The sequence below is a fragment of the Urocampus carinirostris genome, chromosome 7, assembly GCF_059441175.1.
Source record: "Urocampus carinirostris isolate Australia breed hairy pipefish chromosome 7, RoL_Ucar_1.0, whole genome shotgun sequence".
In the NCBI taxonomy this organism is placed as follows: Eukaryota; Metazoa; Chordata; class Actinopteri; order Syngnathiformes; family Syngnathidae; genus Urocampus; species Urocampus carinirostris.
In genome coordinates, this window is record NC_142355.1 from 32,987,662 (window position 1) to 33,003,156 (window position 15,495).

A 15,495-nucleotide genomic window follows, 5' to 3' on the forward strand; every position below is an offset into this window, starting at 1 on the left:
GGGCCCGAATGAACCTGCGGATTTCTTCTTGGCTCTTGGGATCACTAGTAGGCCAGCCTTGTCAGAGCGAAGGCGTAGGGGGAACTTAAATCTGAAATATATGGGGGAGCAAGTCCATGCATGATTTTGTATAATGCCAAGAGAACCTTAAAATCACATCTTAAGCTAACAGGGAGCCAAGGCAGGTTAGCTAAAATCGGGGTCATGTGATCAAACTTCCTTGTCTTTAAAGCTTCGCTCCGGTATTCCGTACCCGCTGCTGGCTCTTGATTCTAGACTGCGGGAGACCGGAGAGTAGTCCATTACAGTAATGGAGACAGGAGGTAAGAAATGCATGGTAGAAGTTGCAAGTCAATCGGCATGGTTTAAAGTCTTAGTGTTAAAGTTGGTAGTGTGCATAATTGACCATGTGTAATGCAGTTCTCTTTGTAAACTACATATATCCTTTTTCACATCAGTACTGCCTAGAAGATATATGCACCAGTATTGATGAGCTCAGTTTCATATAGGTAGCTACTCAAATGAGACAGCCTAAGTTTAATATTGGGCATAATTGGCAATGTATAATAAAGTGAAAGTGATGCATACAGTAAAACTGTCCTAGTTTTCACACGCTGTATCTTTAAAAGATGACTCTATGACATCACTACTGCCCAGGAGAGCTGTTGTTGAAGAGCACAGTGTTGTAGGAGTAGTAACTCAAACACTCGTCGTAAAAATCAATCTTGTGCATAATTGACAATGTATATTACTCTTCCTTCCTGAAAGGGATGCATTCGGGAAAACTTTTTTTTTACGCTCCAGTTTGCTTCATGATTCTCAGATTCTCAACAATAAATTAAATGTTGTGCATGGTTGACTATGTATATTACAGTTCTGTTTGTTAAATCATTAGAATTGACTTTATTGTAACAACAGACTAGAAGCGGCTGTCAGAGTCAGAACAGAGGGCAGACCCAAACGCGTAAAGTTTCACAACAAGTCCCGCGGCTCCTGAGAAGTCAGGCGCAGGAAAAAAAAAGCCAGTGATTCGGCGATCGCTGGGCAGGAGAAGTAGGAAGCCCACTAGATCGGAGCGTGGTCGGAATGCGGAAACGAGTGGAGTAGCCGGGACAGGCAATCGGAGAGTGGTCAATGTGCAAAAACGGGTCAAGCGGGAAATCGGAGCGTGGTCGATGGACAGAACGCATCAAGTAGCCGGGGCCGATCCGGAAGTCAGGTACAGACGAGCATTATACAGGTGAGGACGGGACAGACGGGATCGATACTGGATACAAGATATGGGATAAGGGGTCTTGGATCAGGGATTGAGACAAGATACAGGATACCGGACAGGCAGGATTGATAACAAGCAGGATACCGGACAGGATACGGGGCTTAGATCAGGGATCAATACAGGATACAGGATACGGAACAGACGGGAGCCAGGGTCAAAACGCTTGCCTGGCAAGTGCGGAGGTCTGTTGACGGACTGACCAAGAGTGAATGAGAGCACTGAGTTCAAATAGGAGGGGAACCAATCAGGAAAGAGCAGCAGCTGGACCTAAACGAGCGGGCACTGGTGAGGGCAATGGGCAAATCATGACAGCGGCACTTCAGGATAAACATAATAAATTACAATCAAGAGAAAAAGATATTGTCGATTTTGTCTGAAATTATTGGCGGGTGCCTTGACACCAGCTTTCACTGGTTTACCATGGCCATGGTCAAATTTGTGGTGTTTTTGCTACTTTTTCCCTTTTTTTTTTCTTTGTTTTTGTATATGTGTTTGTCTTGCTGTCGGTCACCCCTTTCAAGGGATATGACCTGGGTAGATAGATATATGGATAGCTTTGACACCATAACTAACATCTTAATGCTTTTTGAACCATACCGATTCTAGTATTGAAGGGCAATGACACAAGAAACAAGTCACACCCACAAAGCATAATAAACTAGTGTTGTTCCAATGCCGATACTATACCATCTTATCGGATCAGCGAGTAAACGGTATTGAATATCAGCAGCACTGATTTTGTGATTGCTGCTAAGACAGGAGGCCGGTTCTTCTTCGATGGTCTACAGGAGGTTATTGCATACCAAATTGCTCCCCTTATTGATGGTTGCAGTTACCTTGTTAAGCGATAATAAACCTTAAGATAGATAGATAGATAGATAGATAGATAAATACTCAGACAGACTCACAGATACACAGACTCACAGAGAGACGGACTATGTTGAACAATAAAGGATTGATTTGTTTTTGTTTTTTTTTCACATACACAATTTTAAATGATAAAAAACACGGGAAAATAGGGGGAAAGTGGTGACTTATTAGTAATGTGAATTTGTTTTTCTTAGAAAACCGTCTCTTTCAGTTAGGCTCCCAAGCAGCTCTTTTTAGTTGCTTTAACCAATATTTTACCAATAATAATCTAAAACTATGCATAAATAAAACTGTATTGTACTACTCTATTATAGTAGTCTTTATTGTTTCACTCCACAGTGAACTTTTAACTAACTTAAACATTTTTATACTAAGCAACTTTAAAGTCATACAACACAGAATCCCTGAAAAATAAACTACATGACAAAATAGAAACTAAAAATACAGACGCTCCCCTATTTACGACCATTCGTCTTACGAAAAACGGTAGGTACAAGTATTTTTTTCGGGATGTCCAAAAATATCGGGACATTGCTGTAAGTTGGATTTTGTATTGTGTGCATATTTTCGAGTAGAGGACATTACTGTAGTGCTTCTTTCCGCCACTACCGGCGTGTGGCGCTGTGAGAGCTCACCCGGCATCCAGCCCGAAGAAGAAATACGGTTTCTATTTCCTAGTTCATTTCAAAAGAAATGGCTCACCTCTTTACACTTTACACCAACCATATCAAATGGACGCACCAGATATTAAACAATTTGTCACGGTTGCCAAGGCGCCCAATTGGCCCCGCCCGCGTGACGCCAGCTGCAGCTTGTTGACCGATTGGCTCCCTGTCAGTATTTAAACTCTGTCCTTTCAGTCCCCTTTTGTCAGTCCGTCTGCGAATCCTTGTTTTTACACGGAAAAGCCGTTTTTCGCCTGTCCTGTATTTGCTCCTGTTAGTCTCCCATTACGATCTGTTTTGAGCTAGACCACGTCTGCTCTTCTGTCCCGAATTACGATCTTTTTTGATCTCGACAATGTCTGTTCTCCCGCATTCAATAACGATCCATTTTTGATCTGGACCACGTCTCCTCTCCTGTCTTTCGACTTGTTTCCGATCCCGATTTCGACTTGTTTCCGATCCCGATCACGTTTTTGCTCTTCTATCCCGGCTACTGACTCGTTTTTTCCGTTCCCGACACCGCCATCGCTCGCCACGGAAGTCCCACTTCCGCGTTCAGAGCGACCTGCTCCCCGTGACCAGCGATCACCGGATTGTGTGTGCAATCATTTCCCTTCTTCCCAATAAAACTGTGAAAAACGTTACGCAAGTAGGTCCTGTCTCTGTTCTGGTCTTGACACAATAAAAACATCAAAGTTCTTCGCGTGCTAGAGATACAGTGCAGTGTGTATACACACAAACCAGTAAGTAGGGGAGCGTCTGTATATATTTTTTTAATAATTCAAGTAATGAAACCATAGCGTGACCAAGTAGAACCTGGCAAGCCGCCACATACTTTACACGCGATTTAATATTTTTGTATTTTCTGCCCGATAAAAATCACCTCGATAGTTATCATGCATCCTTTATTCAAATTGTTGCTTCCAGTGGAATCTCCCGAGAGAAAAAGAAGAAAAAAAGAACCTCCCGAGGCTGGGGTTTGCAGTGGCTATCAATTTAGATATTTTATTGCGCAATGTCAAGAGAATGAACTCCCCCAAGGAAAACGTTGTTTATCGCACTCACTAACTTGCTATCGGAAACGTATGCGGGGGAGGAGTGAGGAATAGAGGGAGGTGGGGGTATTTCTTTCACTTTTTTTCCTTTCTTTCTTTTTTTTCCCTTTTTTTTTTTTACTTGTCAAGTGATGTCGGAGTATTCAAATATTTGCCTCTCTGAATTGCGTGGCCCCCTTTTGCAAATGTTGAAGCAGCTCCAGTGTGGAAATGACATTTGCGGAGAGCTTTTATTTGCCGCTAAAAAGCTCATAAAAAAAGAGCAAAATGCTCCCGACTGAGGAATTCCGAATTAAACCCTAAATGAGTGGAAATGTTGGCCCAGCCGTCGCAAAGTTACCGGCTGCACAAAGGAAAAAAGGGAAGAAAATTCTCTTTGATTGTCAGATTATTTTGCACATTTTAAATGATTTCCATCCATTACCTGCACAGCTTATCCTCAGTAGGGCCGCGGGGGTGCTGGAGCCCATCCCAGCTATATTCCGGCAGTGGGAAGGGGACACCCTGAACTGGTTGCCAGCCAGTGGCAGATTTAATGGATTTACTTTTTTCTAAATTAATGGTCATGATTTATTTAAACATTAGTGTTTATAAGAAATAAATAACACACTGAGCAAAATTATCTGACACAAAACAAAAAAAGTAATATTTGTAAATCGAAATTTGAAATGGGGCAGCACGGCGGCGCAGTGGTTAGCGCTTGTGCGGCACAGTTCATGTCATGGGAACCTGTCGTGGGTTCAAATCAAGCTCCAGACTTCCTGTGCGGAGTTTGTATGTTCTCCCCGTGCTTGCGTGGGTTTCCTCCGGGCACTCCGGTTTCCTCCCACGTTCCAAAAACATGCATTTCAGGTGAATTGGCCGGTCCAAATTGTCCCTAGGTGTGAATGAACGAATGAGTTGTCTGTCCCTGTGTGCCCTGCGATTGGCTGGCAACCAGTTCAGGGTATACCCTGCCCACTGCCCGGAGATGGCTGGGATGGGCTCCAGCTCCCCCGCGACCCTAATGAGGATAAGCGGTATGGCTAATGAGATGAGATGAGAAATTTGAAATGAGCATAATAATTAACTGCTATTTTTTAATATTTAATGGTTACTATAAATAATAATTTAACCTGAGCTTCCAGCCGCTCTGCCCCCCAGCTCTGGAACTTATTGCCGCCTGACCTTTGAAATTCTGCCACCCTGTCCACCTTCAAATCCGCACTTAAAACTCACCTCTTCAGACTTGCTTTTTCTTCTGCCTCACATTTCGCCCCTTTTATAACTAATGAGTTTTATTTGCTATTACTCTTTCTTTATTGTTTTGTACAGCGACTTTGGGTGTCCTGAAGGGACGTGTGTTTTGACTCTGTCCGCTATCCTGCTTGTGAATCCTGTCCTGTATCGATCCCGTCTGTCTCGTCCTGTCTGATATCTTGCTACACTCTCCGGTATCTGGTATCGATTGCGCCTGTCTCATCCTGTCCGATATCCTGCGCCAGTCTCCAGTATCCGGTATCGATCCCGTCTGTCTCGTCCTATTTGATATCTGTCTCCAGTCTCCAGTGTCCGGTATCGATCCCGTCTGTCTCGTCCTGTTTGATATCTTGCTACACTCTCCGGCATCCGGTATCGATTCCGCCTGTCTCATGCTGTTTGATATCCTGCGCTAGTCTCTGATATCCGGTATTGATCCCGTCTGTCTCGTCCTGTCTGATATTTGTCTCCAGTATCTGGTATCGATCCTGTCTGTCCCGTCCTGTCCGGTATCAATCCCGTCTGTCCGGTATCTGCTCGTGTATCTGGTATTGATCCTGTCTGTCCCGTCCTGTCTGGTATCGATCCCGTCTGTCCGGTAACTGCTCATGTATCTGGTATCGATCTCGTCGGCCTGTGGCTTCCTTTTTTTCCACGCCGGACTTCTGTTTTACTTATTCCGCCCAGCGATAGCCGAATCACTGGCCTTTGATTTCACGCGCATGACTGCCCCATTCCCATAAAATAAAGCTTGTGTGAAAACGTCCTGTTCTGGTTCTGACACTTTTCAGTCATGTTTCATATTCTGGCATTTGTTTATTCACTTTTTATATTACTAAATATTTGTTTATACTGTTCATATTATAACTGTTATTCATCATTCACTGTCTTACTGCTGTAACAAAAGAAATTTCCCCATTATGGGACGAATATGTTATGTTGCAGCGAACATCACAGAATGAAAAAAATGACCTGGAAAGAAAAAAAGTGTCATTTATTTAATATTATTTATCCCATTTTACAAATTATATTTCTTTAAAAGTATATGGAAACTTAATTCAAAATGAGCAAAGTTATTTTACATTTTACACATTACATTCCTTAAAAACATGAATTAAAAAGGCTCAATATTTTTGAATAATTTTGTATTTAATCTTTAGATTTAACGTTTCTTCATACTTTTGTTTTGCTTTTAATGATTATTCACTTTTTTAAATTTTATCACAGAAACATTTGTCGGCCTGGAGATTCTGGATTTTTCTTTTTAGTTTATCTCTCTCACATGCACCTACAATGAAAATTTCAGACCCCTCCATGATTTCAAAGTGGGAGAAATAGCAAAGTAGCAGAGTGTTCAAATACTTGTTTTCTTAACTGTGCATATATATATATATATATATATATATATATATATATATATATATATATGCACAGTTAAGAATATATATATATATATATATATATATATATATATATATATATATATTAAACTACAAAATATGGAAGTTTATGTCTCACTTTCAAAAGAACCACCAATGCATACGGAGTAAAATCCTGCATCAAAGCCGTTTTCTTTCTTTTTTTTCCCATCAAATTTTGCGATGCCAACGGAAAAGACAGGCATCTTTGATGATGGCGACAGGGAGAGAGACTTTGAAGCAAATTGTAAGACTTGTGGGCCAAACTTCTCGTTATTCATCCGCAATTTCCAGTCACAAACTTTTGTTTTTGTGTCAACGTTTCCAAAATAAACAAATCGGCTCTACTGACTCTTACGCTACTTCCTTCCTCTCCTTCCTTTTGCTCCGCTTGCCAGGTGCTTTGTAAACATCCCTTGGCTGACCCCGCAAAGTAAAAACTGCTCTCTCTTTCTTGTTACTATAACTTATTTTATGTTTTGCTTAAAGTGACAGTGTGTAATCATTCAGCTGGTGTATGTCAGAGCTGCTGTAGGCGGCTAACTTTAGCAGCTAATGGGAGAAGCTACTAAAAAAGAACCAACTGAAATGAGCAATTTGCTGCAGTTGGTCATAGCTGGTGTAAGCGGCTAACTTTAGCAGTTAGCAAAAACAGATACTAAAAGGCGCGTCTGAAAAGAGTGAATCTCTGGAGTTGGTCCAAGCTAGTGGAAGTGGCTAACTGAAGTAGTTAGCATAAACAGATACTATAAGGAGCGTCTGAAAAGACTGAATAGCTGGAGTTTATCCTTGCCGTACTTAGCTAAAATTACAGGTTAGCAAGAGAAGCTACTAAAAATGAGCGGCTAAAAAAGGTAAATAGTTCGAGTTGGTCAAAGCTGGTGTAAATGACTAACTTAAACGGCCAGCAGGGGGAGCTCTTACAAAGAAGTGTCTGAAAAGAGTGAATAGCTGGTGTTGGTCAGAGCTAGTGTGAGTGGCTAAATCTCAGAGTGAGTGAAACTGAAGGACAAAGAATACTCCATCTACAAGGAGTGGCTGTCAAAACCAAACCTGCAGCCAAGTGGCTAACATGAGTGGCTAGAGAAGGAAAAGAAAGTGTGAGATGCCCATATCACCTGACTTGTATGAGGTCCTGTATAAGGCAAATGACCCTGAAGGATGACATATGAGTAGATAACAATTACATTAGCTGCTAGCAGCTAGCCATAGCCTATAACTAAGTGGCCAACTTGAGTGGCTAGAGAAGGAAACCGATTTAAAAAGGGGAATATTCACAACTCCCAAGACTTATCTAAGGAAAGTGAGTGACACTGAAGAATGAAGTCATCTTGATTCACACATAGCAGCAAAAGATAGCAGCGGCTAGTGGTGGCCCGTAGCCTGCGGCTGATTGGCTAACATGAGTGGCAGTAGAGAAGGAAACAGTGAAAAAAAAGTGGAAGATATCTGCATGATGCATCTTGGCGATTATCGCATTTATAGCTCAGTTGTGAAAGCTTGGTGGCTGTTGAGTGCTATCACCACCGGAACAAGCTAGCTTGTAAAAATGGTCATTCAGGCTTCCGTAGTTCTAAGATGGCGGCCAAACAGGGGGGTTCATGTGTCGATTACAAATTTCTAACCTAAAATCTTGTTTATGAAGTAGCACGTGTTTTAGAGTACTATTTAAATCTATATCGATTTATTCAAAGAAATGTAGTATTTTTATACCACCAGGGGTCGCTGTTTTAGCCAACTAAAATTGGAAAATCAATGTTGTATGCTAACACGAGTCATCCAATTTGTGAGGCTCAAACGCGCCAACTAAAATGTCTCTCTTTCTTTTGCCAGGTAAAGGCGAAGATAAAGAATTCCCCACAATCGGAGCGCGACTGATCCGGCTGGAAGATAAAGTAGGTGCAGCTCTCTTTTCTTTACGCGTGCTTTCGGTTCGTCACGCCGAAAGAAGATAAGAAAAAATAAGAACAGAGAAAGAGAGAGAAAGAGAGAGAGAGAGAACAACATAGAGAGCAGAACACACACAGAGAGAGAAAGAACAAGAGGGGGAGAGAGAGAGAGAACGAGAGTGTCTGAAAGAAAAAGACTGAGAGAAAAAAGAGAAACCCATAGAGTGACATTGATATAAAGAAAGAAAGAGAAAGAGTGAATAAGAGAAAGAGAGGGAGAAAATAAGAGTAAAAGAAACAAAAAGAGAGAAATTGAGAAATAAAAACAAACAAAGGAAAACAAAGAAAAGTGAACGAAAGAGCAATAGAGAGAGACAGAGAGAGAACGAGAGAGAGAAACAAGAAAGAGAAATAGAGGCAATGAGAGAGACAGCAAAAGAGAGAAACGAGAAACAGCAAGAGAGACCAAGAGAGTGTTTGAAAGAAAAAGACCAAAAGAAAAAGAAAGACACATAGAGAAAGAGAAAGTGAGAGAGACCGAGTGAAAGAGATAAGAAAATAAAAAAGAGATAAGAGAGAGTGAAAGAGATAAAAAAAGCAATGGAGAAAGAAAAATAAAGAAATGGGAAGAAAGAGAACAAGAGAGTGAAAAAAGGAGCGAGAGAGAGCGACAGAAAAAGAGAGAGAAACAAGACAGAACAAGAGACAACGAGAGGGACAACGAGTGTGTGAGAAAGAAAAAGACCAAAAGAAAAGAAAGCCATATGCAGAAAAAGGAGTTAGCATAATTTGTTAGCATGTAGTTTTTAGCATAACTCTGTTAGCATCTAGCACTTAGCGTACCGCGTTAGCATGTAGCTGTTTGCGTTTCTTGTAAGCATGTAACCGTTCGCATTACTCTTTAGCATGAGCCGTTATCATATGTCTGTTAGCATGTAGCAATTGACATAATTTGTTATCATGTTGCCGTTAACATCTAACATCAAGCATAACTCGTCAGCATGTATCTCTTAGCATAGATTGTTAGGACATTTCCATTAACATAACTTGATAGCATGTATCCAATAGCATGTAGCTGTTAGCGTAACTTGTTAGCATATAGCCGTTTGCATGTATACGTTAGCATAACTTGTTAGCATTTAGCTGTTAGCATAACTTGTTAGCAATTAGCATGTAGCCGTTAGCGTAATTTTTTAGCGTGAAGCCGTTAGAATTTAACTGCTACCATGACTTGTTAGCATGTAGTAGTTCTCATTACGTGTTAGTTTTTGGTTGTTAGCATGTAGCTGTTAACATAACTTGTTAGCGTGTAGCTGTTAGCATAGTTTTTAGCATGTAGCTGTTAGTATTGACTTCTTAGCCTGATTTGTTAGCATGAAGCAGTTAGCATGACTTTTTAGTATGTAGCCGCTAACCTAATTAGTTGGCATGAAGCAGTTAGCATGACTTGTTAGCATGTAGCTGTTAACATAACTTGTTAGCGTGTAGCTGTTAGCATATTTTTTAGCATGTAGCTGTTAGTATTGACTTATTAGCCTGATTTGTTAGCATGAAGCAGTTAGCATGACTTTTTAGTACGTAGCTGCTAGCCTAATTAGTTGGCATAAAGCAGTTAGCATGACTTGTTAGTATGTAGCCGCTAGCATAATTTTTCAGCATGTAGCTGTTAGCATAATTTGTCTGCACGTAGCTGTTAGTATAATTTGTTAGCTTTTAACTGTTTGCATGTAGCTGTTAGCATTATCTGTTAGCATTTGCCACTGTGCTTTCGGCACTAGTGGTAATGAGTTGTGCTGTTGAATACTTCCTCAAAACAGAAGCTCTATTTTCCTTTGTTTGTTTGTTTGTTTACTTACATCCTCAGCTCTGGTTGTGGCATGTATTGTAAATTGAAATTGTTTTTATTCTTTTTTCATCAACATTTGAATGTAATATAAAACTATTTTACAAGAAAAACAACAACACATATTCTGTGGAAAAAAAAACCTTATTAGAATAAAAAAGAATAAAGTTGCGGTTTTCCCCGCATCCTTTTTCCCTCTTGTTTGTTTAACGTCTGTATTTTTTTATGATGGTAAAACGGCGCCAGTGCGATGGTAAAGCGATGCCAGTCTGTCTATCTGTCTGTTTCCCTTTGCCCGCTTTCTAATTTTGCCCTGTTACGGATGGACCCGTTGAACTGGTGCATGCTCATGCCGCTTAGGTTTCTGTTTTTTTTCCCTCCACGCCCAAATGATAGACTCATGAGTGTGTCACTCGGGCGGGCTGTTTGTTTGTGTCTCTTGCGAAAAAAAAAGCGTCGTTATTTTCGACTCGTCCCGCACGAGCGTTTCGACCTGTTTTGCAAAGTTGAGTGATGAGAAACTTTACTAATTCTTTTAAATAATTTAAATTCGATTTGGTTTTTATACATTGAAATTATTGCAAATTCATGTATTCATTAGTTTATCTATTCAATCATGTATTTGATTCTGTATTTTCCATTATACATATGTATTCATTATACTTATGTATTTAATACAATAATCAACCACCAGACGGTCTCTATTTATTTTTGATTTAAGAGCTAGATTTTTTAATGGCTAGAGAAGGAAACCGATTTTTTTTGTTCTTATTACATTATAAAGAAATATACACGTAAAGATATTTTTTTAACCCTTGGTATGATGTGACTTGAACTGCTACAGTAAGGTGGTGGGTATACGCAAAGGTGAGAAGAGACGCCCGATTCATATTCCAAAAATGGATCCATTGTAAGACTGGTTAAATTTTTAATTATATTCATACCCTTAAAGACGTCCCTTTCTTTAATCGCCTTATTGTTATTATTGATCATTTTACAGGTAGTTGATGGGTTATGACCTTGGAACTTAGCAAGGGGAGTGAATAATGTCCCTTCTTCATATTTCGGAGTAATCCCAAGCTTCATTTCCATGGTTATCAGTTTTTTTCTTCTCCCTTTCGCATCATTAAAAGTCTTGGGGCCTATAGGTGTTAAGTGCAGCACGGAAAGTATAAGTCAAAAAATTTCAGTTAATTGAATATAATTGCGAGGTAGGACCAGCCAGAGGTGGTTAGTAACAAGTTACGTTTACTTGAGTAAGTTTTAAGACTTTTTTTTAAATCACTACAATTTTTACTTTTACTTAAGTAGATTTGTGAAAAAGAAACTCTAACTGCGCTGCATTAGGCTACATTGAACCCGGTCCTTAAATCCCCTCCCCGTAAGTATTTGTCCTCCGCTTGTTGAAACTCTATTATAGCGAAATATATGCGTATTAAAGGTCCAATGCGGTGGTTCAGGAGGTTGAGCAATCATCAATGGTTAGATCCCTAGCTCCAAGTTAACTCCAAGTGTCCTGGGCAAAATACTGAACCCCTATTTCCCCCAATAAGTAGATAGTTACTGTGCATGGCTGACTCACTATCAGTGTTTGAAAATGCATGTGAGTGGGTAAGTGTGGTCGAGGCGAGCGGTCAGGCTTTCGGGGTCGAGGCAAGTGGTCGGGGCAAGCGATCAGGGCTTTAGTGGTCAGAGTGAGCGGTCAGGTCGTTAGGGGTCGGAGCGAGCGGTCGGGCGGGCTTTCTGGGCTTTAGGAGTTGGGGGCGACTGGTCTTGGTTTTAGGGGTCGGGCGAGCGGTCTGGGCTTTAGGGGTTGGAGTGAGCTGTTGGGACTTGAGGGGTCTGAGCAAACGGTCTGAACTTTAGGGGTCGGGGCGTGCGGGGCGGGTAGCTTTCGGTTTCATTTCGAGGCCCCGTACTCAATTCCGTCATCTTGAAGGCAGCTGTTCGCTGGTCCCCTCGGCGCCTGGTTGATTCCATACCCGTCCCCGACCCCTGTGCGATCTTGCTCAAGGCAGCTTCAGTCCCACCCTTAGTCCAGGCTTGCTTGCGTCCCAGTCGGGATCCAGTCCCCCTTTTGTGCCAACCCTGTCTGGCTGCTCTTGCAAACCAAACCCCAGCCGCTGGGTACGCAATACCTTAACCGCTCTTTCGGCATGGGGCTTTAAACTCGCGAGGGACTGTCAAGACTTGGAGCCTGCCTCCCACGTATGTATCCCAAAAGTGGTGCAAGATTGGTCCTAAATTTCATTGGATGTGGTCTTGAAATGGTTTTAGAAGGTCTATTTGAATGGAAAAACCCATGGGCACCCCTGAGATAAGAAGTTGTTTAACACTAAGTAGTCCATTAAGTTGGGGAGCCAGCCCCTCTTTGTAGAATCCTAATTATGTTTTTGTTGTCAGCCATTGCCTTACATGGCGTTAGAAATAAGGTTGCTGGAAGAAGTTGAAAGCTTTAGAACTTGGGTCGTGATGTGGCTGCAGTTGGTGGAATGGAGTGCAAGGTATTGCACAGAGTGAATCAAGGAAGCAAGGTTTAAGGTGCTCTGAGGAGAGTGATGAGCAACAAGAGTATGAGTATGGATGTTAAGAGGGGACTGCACGAGAGTCTGTGTTGTATGGTGCAGAGACTTGGAGCCTGAACGCAGAATTGAGAGGGAAATTAAATATTTTTGAGATGAAGTGTTTGAGGAGTATGTTAGGAGTGACAAGATTGGATGGATTGAGAAATGAAATTGTGAGAGACAGAACTGGAATAGTAGTGGAACTGAGCAAGCGTGTGGATAAGAGAGTACTCGGTTGGTTTGGACACGTGGAGAGGATGGATGAGGAGCGAATGTTGATGAGGATCTACAGAGCAGAAGTCAATGGAAGGAGACCAAGAGGAAGGCCGCGATTGATGTGGATGGATGGTGTTATGAGTGCACTGCAGGAAAGAGGTCTAAATATAGTGGAAGCTAAAGCTCTTGTTGGTGATAGGAATGAATGGAGAGGTGTTGTAAAAGGATAGGTTTGGGCACGTTCTAAGGGTTGGGCAGGGACCCATATGATGCCGCAGGGGCAAACCAGGGAAAGCTGTCGCGCCCTGCTGTTGAACAGAAGAGTGTGTTGTGTCACCCTGACCCGAGTGACACAGCCGCTTTCTCGTGTCCTGTTTCATCTGGAGCAGGGGTCGGGAACCTTTTTGACTCAAAGAGCCATAAAAGCAAAAAAATATTAATTTTATTTTGGGAAAGAGCCACACCATATATTATGAGACAAATTTACTAAATTGCTAAACCCGCGCCCCAGACAAAAGCTTAGTCTTCAGCACATTTATTTTTGATGATTTGATAAAAATTATGAAAAGAGAATAATGCCAGAGCCCCTGTCCCAAAATCAACAAACATACCACTTTAAACTTGTCTCTTTCTTGCAATGACTCAAGATCGGTTAAACTCCTTTTGACCCTTTTTTATCATACATATTGGTTTCAAAACCAGATGCAAGCATTTATTTTGTAAAAACGTCACAACATTCTGAGAATAGGGAGCCTTATGTGCTTACCTTTGGCGAGAGATGGGAAGGAGTGCTTGTACTTTTTGCGTAGCTCCACCCATCCCTCCCACTCACCCAATCAAATGACTAAGTTCTCTTCCGGTGTTTTGGCGTATTTACAGTTCTGTGGATTCATCATAAGGTATCTGAACACTGAACACAGATTACATAGTGAACTTTTATATAAAGGATTCTTTAGCGTTGTACAGCTAAAACGAGTTTTTTTTTTCCCCCATTTTTTGTGTGACACCTTGACTGTAAATTGTAGTGAAAAACGTGCCATATATATACTGCGAAGTAATCGTATACCAGTAAGTTCCAGTTTGGCTTTGCGTGTAACATAATAGGATAGACGACTAAAGTTTTGGACAAAATGGAGAAATTTTGCATGCAATCAAATCTGTCTCTGAGCCACAGATACTCGTAGAAAGAGCCATATATGGCTCGCGAGCCATAGGTTCCCGACCCCTGATCTGGAGGGATGAAAACATGACCAACTTAGGTGCCGAGGTGCCTAACTTGTTTGGGTGTTTTTTGCTATTTTTTCCCTTTTATTTTCTTTGTTTTTGTATGTGTTCGTCTTGCTTTCGGTCACCCCTCTCGAGGGATATGACCAAGTTAGATAGATGGATCTAGCCTTCCAAAGTGAGGTGGCACTCCAGGATAAACTTGTAAAAAAGACTCTTAAGTCAAGTCGATTCATGCTCATTTGTATAGCCTGTATAAGTCTCAAAGAAAAATGATTAAGAAAAATAATATTAGGATAGCTGGGCAATATTTACCAGGTATTGCGTGTAGACTGGCCGTCTTTAAACCTAGCCTGGCTCGTGTTTTGTTTTGATGGCAACAGCACACCTGTTCTATGGACAAAGAAAAGGAAGGGTGGCTTCCTTTTTGGCCCCAGGCACCAGGTGGATGCACCGGATGACCCCTCGCCTTCCCCAATCCAATTAAACATACGCCCCGAAAAGTGGGCACGGCACCACCTGGCCGCAATCCCTGCAAGATGCGCTTGATATAAACAAACCAAAATTCAGCCTGTAAGAGAAAAGAAGGAATCTTTGGCTGCGACGATGGCGGAAAGCGGTTTCACCCTACATGAAGGTTTAGAGGCCACGCAAGGATGGAAAGGAAGCCAAGCTTGAGACGACCTCCAACAAGGTCGCGGTCGTGCGGTGACCACGCCCGCTTCTCGTAAACGTCACAATAATGACACACGAGGCGAAGACCACTCTCACGCTTGACTCGCGAGCTTTCCCAACGGACCCGTCCAATCATTTACGAGTTTCTGTGGGCGACGCACGCCTTTTCCAGGGACTTTTTCAAACTCCGAACTTGTATGTCCTGTTTTTTTTAACCTCTTAAGATTCAGACGGCGGCAGATTTTTGATAAACATATACGTGTCTGTACGTTGTCACAAGTCACTGAAATATGTCATGCCACATATCATTGGAAAGTGCAAACGCTTGGGATTCAAGATGTACTCATTGCTAAAACTTCAGGATCAGTCTGATACAAGATATTCGAAAACTATAAAACCGTTGTAGCGCATCAATAAGTCCGCTGGTAGTCGGCTGATTAAATAATTCCCCGCAAACATGGAGTAGTTACATCCAGTGAATCCAATGGGGTGAGTTTTTTACTCCCAAAATTAAAAAAAAAAAAACGCTTCGTTGGAGGTTCCTTGTTGCTATCCGTCTGT

General features: G+C 41.6%; 1 protein-coding gene across 5 annotated transcripts in view; it reads left to right on the forward strand.

The window, feature by feature from the left end:
• kcnq1.2 (potassium voltage-gated channel, KQT-like subfamily, member 1.2) overlaps positions 1-15,495 on the forward strand; it is a 238,205-nt gene that overhangs the window by 148,591 nt on the left and 74,119 nt on the right. For all 5 annotated transcript variants that reach the window (XM_088340619.1, XM_088340621.1, XM_088340620.1 and 2 more), the window contains one exon: positions 8,357-8,418. In XM_088340619.1, coding sequence (XP_088196745.1) covers positions 8,357-8,418 — 62 coding nt within the window. The remainder of the gene's footprint in view (positions 1-8,356; positions 8,419-15,495) is intronic.